Source organism: Limulus polyphemus, unplaced genomic scaffold, assembly GCF_000517525.1.
Source record: "Limulus polyphemus unplaced genomic scaffold, Limulus_polyphemus-2.1.2 Scaffold1790, whole genome shotgun sequence".
Classification (NCBI taxonomy): Eukaryota; Metazoa; Arthropoda; class Merostomata; order Xiphosura; family Limulidae; genus Limulus; species Limulus polyphemus.
In genome coordinates this window covers 160,234-171,404 of record NW_013667400.1, presented here as the reverse complement: position 1 = coordinate 171,404, position 11,171 = coordinate 160,234, and the positions used below count along the sequence as shown (strand labels likewise).

General features: G+C 30.8%; 1 protein-coding gene across 1 annotated transcript in view; it reads right to left on the bottom strand.

Moving 5' to 3' along the window:
• LOC106464942 (translocation protein SEC63 homolog) overlaps positions 1–11,171 on the bottom strand; it is a 56,512-nt gene that overhangs the window by 7,478 nt on the left and 37,863 nt on the right. Inside the window, exons 18-20 of the mRNA XM_013925115.2 lie at positions 10,334–10,591; positions 9,017–9,115; positions 904–1,008 (exon numbers count right to left, since the gene is read on the bottom strand). Coding sequence (XP_013780569.1) covers positions 904–1,008; positions 9,017–9,115; positions 10,334–10,591 — 462 coding nt within the window. The remainder of the gene's footprint in view (positions 1–903; positions 1,009–9,016; positions 9,116–10,333; positions 10,592–11,171) is intronic.

Here is an 11,171-nt window from a genome sequence, read left to right as displayed (position 1 = left end):
GATTTTAACCTATGTACACATAGCCTACAACTTTTTACAAAGTGCCATTCAACATAGTATTATATATATTTGATGTCAGAGTTCTGAACTATTCATTTTACCCTACATTGCTGACTTAGCAACAGTTCATGATAGAGGGGAGTAAATACCAGATACAATATACAAAGATACTGAAAACAATTGTAGGTATGCATTTCAGATGCAATATGCAAACTGTATGACATATCTTGAGTGCAAATACTCTTGCACCACTTCAGATTTTGTGTACAACAGATCTGTACATTTGAATAAAACTTTGCCACATTTCTTGTAGATACACATAGTAAATTTGGAATGATAGTCAACATTCCATCTCTAATACAGGTCTGACACACTAGACTAACCCCACGCACATTCAGTTTAGAGTGATACAAAGAGTAACTATTCAACTGCTTTTATGATCGTAGTCTAAAAGATCTTTTATCTCTGAATGATGTTTAACTATTATACCAGCTCAAAATAGCTATAGATCAAATAACCTTTTAAATTATATTTAATCTGAATGATGTTCAACCATTATATCAGCTCAAAATAACTCTAGATCAAATAACCTTTTAAATTATATTTATAATATAATCGAATGTTCTTAGATCATATATTTGCCATGCAATTTACTGATATAGAGGAAGTTTATGCTGTGTAATGTAATAATAAAAGTATAAGTTTGGTAGATATAGGAAAATGTTTTTGCTAATTTGGTTAACTAAAAACAAGCTTAGCTTATACATATCTGGGCTTCAGGCTTTAAAATTACAATGAGAGCTTTTGAAGATAAAAGCCCGTATCTATTAAAACAGTAAAGCTGTGTAAATGTTATTTCTTTTAATAAATTTCTACAGTACTGTTAATAGTGTTGAAGCTTACCTTAATTATCTTTGTATATTCTGACTCGAGGTAAGAATCACTCCGGACAATGACTGCATATGTGTATACCCCAGGTTTTGAAGGTGCTGTGAACTTCAACTCCACCTAAAACAGAAATAAGTCAGTAGAATAAAAAGTGTCTTTAACACTATGTCAACAACTGAGTCAAAATGAGTATGTCATGACCTTTTACAGAATTATACTCAAAATTTAATTAAGTAACTTTATTATCAATGTACGTTAATAAGCATGACATAAAAAAATACTTTATAGTTCAAGTTTTTATATTATCTAAATTTCAATTCCTTAATTTCAAAAGGAAATATTTTAACAAATTCCCAATCTTAACTTCCCTATGTTACACAAAACATCTGTGCTCTATATTGTCCATTTTGGACTTTCTTTCTACATTTAGATGATTTTTTGTATAACCAATTAACTACAAAAGCATACTATAAATACTAACAAGCCAAAATATAGACTTAGAATCTCCAATTTTCATGCTTTAGTGAGATATAAAAAACCCAGATGATGTGACCCTGCCATATAATTCTCCCTCCCTAAAAAATGTCAACAATTCTCTCTGAGAATGCTATTGGACTATTTAGAACCAATAAAAAACACCTTTTTCTTTACAAGGTTTCTTATAATGTTTATTTTGGCACTTGTAAGCAGATATTTAACATACATTTCATTGTTTATGATTGTGGTGTTCAACTTCGAGCAACTAACAGAATTGTTTAGCCAGTTGACTTATAGCAAGGTGTTGCTTCTAGGATTTTTCTCAAGTGGGCCAAATCCCCCACTGACTTCCAGAAAGTGGGCCATCCATATAATGAAGTAGGTATCAACTTCATGAGTCATAAAAGTAACATGATCAAGTAACTTTCATTTGAAGAAAAACAGTAAATTGAATCATTGCAATTTGTTTCATTTGTGTATGTACTGAAAATATCTACACATTCACTGACAAAACTTACATTGCAGTCATCTTCTCTGTGTTTTTTCCCTATATTTATTTCAATTTTTGCATAGTTTTAGTGGAAATATGTTTTTTTTTTAATAACCACATTTTGAATGTCTTCGTACCTTTCATTTTTTTCCACCATTTTCAACAATTGATATCCCACAATATCAAGGGAATTTCCCCCCAAACCAAATGACATCATAATGCAGCCAAGCACAATCTGTTAGATATCCAAATGAGCTAATTACCGTTTGGAATTTTTTGGTTACGATCGCGATCTATCGTTACAAAGTCATTCATGATACATTTCGAATGGTCACACACAAAAACTCAAAATGTGTATTTCTCTTTTTTCTTTGCATGAACTAGTAACATGTACAAATGATTATTTTGCACCAGTGGCAATCAAAATAGCATAAATACACAAAGTATGCATTCTAGAAGCAACATTGTAGTAGTTAATTTTGAAACATTCTATTCTATTACCCTATATATTTTTGTATTCTAAAATATATTTGAAAGAAACATTAATGATTTTTTGGACAATTAACACAGTCACACAAAAAAGTTCGGTTAGAATGCCTTGTCATCAACAGCAAAAGGCCTGAGTCAAGATGTAAATATTAAATTTCTTGTTTTTGTGTGTTTTTTTTTTTTATCTATTGTTATAGATTTTTCAACAAAAGTAACTAAAGCATAAAAGTTAGAAATATACTATGCTAGATATAAAAAACTAAATGAAAAAACACAGGATCTCTCCCTTAACTAGAGGGCAGTGAGGCAGAAACAAGAAACTTGAGTGACTGTTTCTTGGAGGTGTTGCATAAACCATTGGAAAATCCAAAAATCTGCTGTATGCAAGTATGCAATCCGTGTTATGGCAACGTATCTCAATCCAAAATTATGAGCAGGCAAAGAGACAGTGGGTTTCAGAATGGCCATATTATTTTTGCAGTATACAAGCTGATTTTTTTTTTTATTATTCTCAAATTAAATTATGCAAACTTTCTTCATTGTCTGTTTGATGTTGGAGACCTTGTTCCTGATCTTTTGATCTGGTAGAAGAATAGTATTACTTCTTTCATTACTGTACTTGTTAGCATAGAAACCTAGTTTGGAGTACCACTACAGCATCTCTGGGCTTGATAAATGGATTTGTTTTAATAAGATCTGTCAAAAGGTCCATTGTGATCACATCCACAGAAGCTGGACAGATTACAAGTTAAACATCTTGGAACCTTGCTCATGCAGGTACTTGAAGGGATAATGGTGACTGACAATGACATGGCAAAGAATAACAAAGTTCCAATACTGTCAATGGGGGTTGGAGCTACCTGCTGCAAATCTATTTGGTTTTGGTCAGAAAAATAGATGTAACAACATGCAACAAAGAAAGAAGAAAACTCATGTGGCAGGCCTGTCCATTTCACAACAACAATTACTATCATTCATTATGGGTTTCTGTTGAGGATGTGGCCAATAATAACTTGGCAAATTTTTGAAAACTGTAATTTGTAATCATCATATCTCATCGTATTCTACATTCTGCAAAAGTTTCACCAAAATCAGATAAAACCAGGATTTTTTTTTTTATGTCTGATCCCTGTCACTAAGGTAACTCTGATTGTGGGAGAGATTGTGATATTTCATACCCTACCTTGAGGCAAGCACATGCACATAGTAGGGCAGGTATGCCACAGAGTCCACACTGTACTGTTTTCAAGCAGACAAACTCTTAAAAAGTATGATGGACATTCGAGTTATAAAGAACTAAAAAAGTTATGATTTATTGAAAGGTTTTAGGTTTACTAATTTTTCTGAAAGTAAACTGTTTACTTAATTCCTATATATTTATGTAATGTTATTTTGTAATCTATATAACTTGAAACAATAATTTAAAAATGTTGATTAATAGTCAAAGTCAATATCACAATTTGTATTCAAGTAGATCTTTATAATGAAATAAATTAAATTTTTTGACACCAATTTCCAGTCAATGGAGTCAACAGAAACAAAATGGCAGATGTTTAAATTTCATCTGGAGAACACCTGTTATGTAACAAAAAAGATGTCTGTATATGCAAATAAGATGATTATAAAAAGTTGTTTGAAATACATTAATAGCATGTTTCATCACTCTAAGTAAAGAGAACTTCATGCAGGTTATGATTCTATTTGAATATTTTACTCAATTACTTCTGAAAAAAAAAAGGGGAAACTACGCCCGTAAAAAAGTGAACGTGTTGGTATTTTCTCATAATTTACCATAATACCAAATTCATGGTTTTTAGTGATTGAACTAGTTTTTAACAGAAAAACACTACTTCATGATATATCAAAATATCTAAGAAATACAAGTTTAGGGGAGTTGAAATATGAGGCTCAAAGGGTGAATAAAACTATGTGAGGCAAAATATGATACAGTACTATTAATCTAATGTAAAAAGGTAAATTTGGACTGATAAATAATATAAAATATAAAACTATATTGAAATCATTTATTCCATCCCATAGTCATAAAAAAAGTAACTTATTATTATCATTATTATTACAAACAATAAAAACTAAGTAACTAATTAATAAAGAAAATTGATAAATAAATAAATTCCAAAAATAGACCCAGACAAGAGCAATAATAAAGTGGTAATTCATAGTGACCTTTATGATTCGAAAAGTATCCTCAAACAAATGAAATTCATTTAATGCATTAAAGGTCAGGTAACAAAAATAAAACTACACACATGAAAACACTTCTTAACTCTTAAAACGTCTAGATGCAGTGAACTGACATATCCATCATACAGTTTTATTGCATTGCTGAAACAAATAGCTACTGGATGAGATTTTTTGAAATTTCCAATAAGCTTTCTCCAGGTTATATTGCTTCTGTAAATAAAATATATTATTTTTAAATATGACAGGTGTACAAAAGCTTGTAAAATTTTCCAGTAAGGTTTTTATTCTATAAAACTGTGAATTGTACATTTATTTTAATTTGAAAAACACTGCACACAGTTCTACTGGGTTTAAGATCGTGAGCTTACCTTTTTACCATACCAAAATTATAAGCAAGCTAAGTATTTTTCCATTTAATATATGTAATGCTGTGAAAGGGAATGGTGGTTACAAATATGTAGTGATGGAAAGAGAAGAAAAGCAGTTAGACAAGATGTTAAAGTCTAACCATCATCAAACAATATAACAACAGCCATAAATTCAGAGCATGGTAATCCACACCCATACCCTGAAAAGAACATTATAACAAATGGACTTTGGCAGTAGGAGACCATTGCATAAACCACTGGACTCAAATACTCACAACAAACAATGCCTTTAGTGGTGTAAAGACTGTAGACATTTGACTTATAAAAACTAGTGAAATACAATGTGGTCCAATAAGTCATGCTTTATCCTTTCTGCACAAGTGGGAGAAGCCACAAGAATACCCCCCTCTTGTGTAGTTCCAACTGTCCAGGCCTCTGATGGTGGAGTCATGTCTCTGTAGAAAGCATAATGAATAACACAGCTTACAAAGCTTCATTTTTGATTAACCACATAAGTGATGCTTCATGTGTTCCCTGATGGGGACAGCTACTTCCAATAAGACAATGCTTCCATCCACTATGCCCAAATTATGGTTTGAAAAATATGAAAGAAACTTCAAGCATCCCCCGTAGCCACCAAAGTCCCTAAATCTCAATCCAATTGAGCATCTTGAGATGAAACTGAAAAGACACATTCACCTCTGTCTATCTTGCTCCATGAATTGCAAACAATATTAATGACTGAATGGGAAAAACCCTCAACTACTTTCCTGCACCATGTGAATTCTATGCCATGTTGCAGTACGGCTGTTTTATAGGCAAAACACAGACCATTTCATTATTGCATATTGTTCCTAATAGTGACCAGTCAGTATGTATATCATTTTGTCTCATTATGCTCACATAGGTTTCCTGACCTTTGACACAGTATTTCAACTCTTCCTCAAATTGTATTACTTAGATATTTTGATACGTCATCTGCATAAAAAAAGTTATTCTGTTAAAACTGTAGATTTGATGATATGGTAAACTAAGAAAATTCCAGCATTTTTTAAAATACCTTTTCCAGCATATTCCTTTTTTATAAATAATACAGTAAGAAGTTAAAATACTTAAACAGAATCATAATCTAGATTACATTCTCTCAGAGTTCTCAGCGATGCAAAAATGACTATTTATAAACAATCTTATTTGCACAAGCAAAATTCTTTTTTTATACACAACAGCTCCCTCTTCAGAAAAAAATACTAATGTTTGCCATTTTATTTCTCTTGATTCCCACTGACCTGAAATTGGTTTCAAAAATCATTATTTTTTCTATGTATTGCAATGAGATACTATTTGAATACTAACTCCGATAATAAATTTTCGGTCAGAGACCTTGCCAGTTCTTTATTAATCATTACTGATGATGGACAATAAGGCTTGATGAATGCAGTGTTTATGTGCAAGAAATATTTAAACTATAAGTATTTTCTGTTAATATTTACAAACAAAAAACTAAAAACAAATCTGGAACTTCAACTTTAGTACCCTGTTTATATTTCCCAGGAACTGACAAAGGCAAAAAAAGATTTTATATGACCACTACTGTAAATTCTACATGCTAATGGCAAATGATCCTGGAGAGAAAATTCTAAGTAAACTACAGCTTATACAAAATGTAAAAATAACAAGGTAACAATTCATTATTGCTCTTTTTTCTAACAATGTGATAGTAAACTGGACAGACTGTTTCTCTTCACAGTTTTGCATATACTTGTCCAGTATGTTTTATCACTTTCTTTTAAAGCAACAATTATTTTTTTTCTACCAATGTGGCAGTGAACAGGTCTGACTGTTTCTCTTCACAGTTTTGCATATACTTGTCCAGTATGTTTTATCACTTTCTTTTAAAGCAGCATTTATTTTTTTTTCTACCAATGTGGCAGTGAACAGGTCTTGTGAAGAGAAACAGTCCTAGAAAACTCTTCTCTAGTACATCTAGTTTAATATTTATTTTTAAAGCAACAAAAAAGTATGAACATTATCACAGCAGCTAAAGAAATTGAATGTTATGTTTAATAAGAATGTTTGATATTATGTACAAACAAATTCTGAACATTTTGAAGTTATATTAATAAGAGCTTTTAACTGATAGTTAGGTAGGTTGGAAATTAGTATTTCATTGGATTACTATTCTACTGGAAATAACAAAAAATAGCAAATACTTCATACCAAACAATATCTGTACAATTCTGAGCTGGTTATTTATTTCTAAATTTTTAAAGTAAAGAAAACAAACATTAATAATATAATATATTACTCATATTTATAATTTTAATATACATATGTTCTAATATAGTATTCCCAAATATTTTCACTGCTGAACCTATTTCACACATCCAGAATTTGCATGACCTCCCCCATCTCTTTGCAAATGTATTTCAACTGGCCCATTCAACTTTGTGTGTTAAATATGATATTATATCCATTGAATTCTCAATCGCAGGTTTGGAAGTACTGCTTTAGTACATACTATTATTCATAAGCTACAGAATAAAATTACATATCACAATTAGCAACATATCTGCTCTCATAGCTAGCTCTATTCCTTGCACTGTCACATATTTGTAAGATTTTAAGTTTTGTAAAAAATGTGGTTTACTTACATGATGAAAAATTACATTTATTGATGAAGTTAATGTACAACACAGAAGACTGTAATTACGTCCACAGAAGTGAACATAACTGGTCCCTACATCTTCTTGTAGTATAGGACTGGTAATAATTAGTCCTTACGATTTCTTCTAGTACAAGAATGGTCATAAGTGTTCCCTACACATTATCATAGTATTGGAATGATCATAAAAAGTCCCTACAGATTATTGTAATACAGGAATGGTCATAAGTTATCCTTACAAAATATTGTAGTATTGGAATGATCATAAGTGGTCCCTACAAATTACTGTAATACAGGAATGGTCATTACTTATCCCTACACAATATTGTAATACAGGAGTGGTCATAAGACAGAAAATTTCAATCATTCTATAGCCTATTATTGTCTTGTTGTCATAATAAAAAACAACAACATATGTCCCCTACAAGTTTTTGTGGTGCAAGGGTATTCATAAGACAGAGTACTACATCTACACTGTAACTTATCAATTTTTTATGTCACATTCAAAAAGCTGGCCACACAATCTCTTGTAACATGAAAGTGTGATATATAAAAATACCATGCATTTTCGACCTTCAGGTATTAATACAGTATTATTCTCAATTTATCACTTATTCTGTGTGTATGTGCAGTATTCTCATAGCACGTGGTTAAAAAAAGTCATTAAGTTTATTTTTTCTAGCTACCTTTGTTCCTTTGTCATACTAATGAAGCCAAACCTGTTCTGCCCATGGTAAACATGGCTGTAATGTTGCAGTGACCTTCAAAGGTTGGTCAGATGGTATCTCCAGATTACCTCACTTATGTTTTAATGAAAATGACCATCACATGGACAGCACTAGGCACTCTGGGTTAATATGACATTATCTATGAAGTAAGGAACTTTGAACTTAAATGGTCTGGTTGATTATCTTGGACTAATCAGTTAAGGAGAATAGTTACAATCCAGTACAAGCAACAGTCCACTGTCCAAACCAAGAACACATAGTGTTTGTGTTATGCTGTAATAAAAATTGGGCTTTTGCATTTTGCCAGTCTCTATTTCATTCTCACAAACTCAGTTATTCAGAGAAACACAGTATTAGTCTGTAACAGATATCTTGTCAGATCTTTTATTGAGCAGGCCTATCCCACTTCTCTAGCAGTAACATGTTTTACCTATACATTTCACACAAACAGTCACAAGAGAGGAAACTTCAACTATGCAAAATCCTATCATTGTTTTATTATCATAATAAACAACCTGTCCCCTACACATTCTTGCAGTACAAGAATGGTCAAGAGACCTCACCTGTGCTTTATCTTTTAAAACTGTCATAACTGAAAAGTTGAATCATACATCAAGCTGGAATACAAAGTCGGCCAATAACACAATATATTTCACCAATACACTATAACCTAACAATATAATACTTCAAAAGTGAACAAGTTAAAATTTACCTCTTCATTTAGCACAAGGTTGGTCATAAGGCAGGGGACAGTAAGGAGATCATGCTGTTTCTTATCTGCAATGTAAATCCACCAATACTCCTGTTTGTCCTAAAAAATAATGAATAGTTCTAAACAAAAACTACAACCCAATCTATACTCACAGTACAGGTATATCACACATCAAAAAATTTCTACTTTACATCCAAATGTATAAGCACAACTTACTTCATCATCTAGTATTAATACAGACAAAAATATAAAAAAACATAATAACAACAGTGATAAAACAAGACAATAAGACTCAAAAAAAATTTTTTTTTACTCTTAATTGGCTCAATATAGATTTCAAGTAGATATAGCCATAATCAATAATGCCTTAAATATTAAGAGGAGATAGCCAATGAAGCCTTTTATTCAATTCCAGTGCTTATAAGAACCAGCTGAGTTATAACACCTAGTCTTAGTGTAGTATTCTTATATTAACTGATTAACCTTGCAGATAAAAGTAAAACAATAACATGAAATACAACAGAATATTATATGTAAAATTTTAAACTCAATTCCTGTCTAGACTGAGTTAAAGAAAATAAACTAAGTATAATGTAAAACAAAGTGAAAAGTAACCATTATTTACTTACACAAAAAAATAATAAAAAAACGAGTACACGAAGATGGAGGATGGTACTTCTCACTTACTGCCGAGAGATCTTACAAGTAAGAATCCTGATGAAGTGATCAAGACAGAGAGCATAATGTTATATATAAAAAAAAAACTAATATTATCCCTCTCAAAAAACATTTGCTGCTCACATCATGGCCATCCAACAGGTGAAAGTAAGGAAGACACAGCCTCTAGACATTTTTAAACTTAAACATAGTTATACTGAAAGAAATCGTTGTTACGAGATCAAAACTGTGTCTTCAATACCACCATCTGTAAGAAAGCTCAAAATTATCCAAGTGGGATATACTACTTAACTGTATGTTACTAGTACATGAAATAAGGTCAGAAATGCTGTAGAAGGCAGATTTTCTAAACTGAAAGTCTGCAATGCTCTAATAGTAGTAATGAAAAACTTTTCTATCATAAAAAAAAATTATGATTTGTTTTCCATATATTTAGAGATGATTTGAATTAGTAAAAAACATAAATAACTTCAATGTCAGAAAAAAAAGTTTGCAAATAGTAAACAATTTAGAATTACTAAGACATTAGCATGAATGATGAAAATCATCAAAACATAGGAAATTATTGTTTTATATTTAAATTCATCTTATTAAGAAATAAGTGATATTTTTTTTCAAGAGCTACAGAAATAAACAAACCTCTGAAAAGAAAGGACAATGGACACTATGTGAGATCTTGGACTTGGACTCTAATACTTTATCTTTTTTGAAGATTTTTTTCTGGAATTTATCCCAGTCTTCATCATCATCTTCCACTTCTTTGCCATTAGCTTCTGGCTGCTTAATGTCTCGATCTTCACTAGCAACAGATTCGGAATGACTACTGCCAACATCAGATTCTGTGTCAGACTCTTTACTTTCATCAGAAGCTCTGGACTTTTTATTACACTTTTCTTCCTAATAAATGTAATATAAGAGATGAACATAAAATCTGCTTTTTTGAGGTCACACTAACAGTCTTAAAACATTTTTAGAAACAAATCACAACTGCACTGTTCACCTTAGTCTAACCAAACTATTTTATAAACCAAATGATGACAAGATTAAAACAGTTTTGAAAAAAATTACAATTTAAAAATATAACTTGATTTAATTAATACACTAACTGTTCAAAAATATATTAAAAATCAATAATACAGCTCAGTTTAATTATAATGACCATTTAAATATATATATATATATATATATATGGCTTCACAACCCACTTTGGTCAAACTGCCACAAATTTCCCACAAAAAGTTTCAAATTTCAGTTTACTCTTGTAACATACCTAAATCAAGTAAAAATTTATTTAAAAAATGTTTCATTTTATAGATACTTCTCCACAAAAAAAATCACATGTTTTAGACATTTTTCAAAATGTGAAATATTCCTGAACAAAGATTATTTCAACCATAAACAACCTGCTATGCAGTACAGTACAAAAATTTAAAAAAACTTAATAACAACAGTGATAAAACAGACAATAAGACTCAAA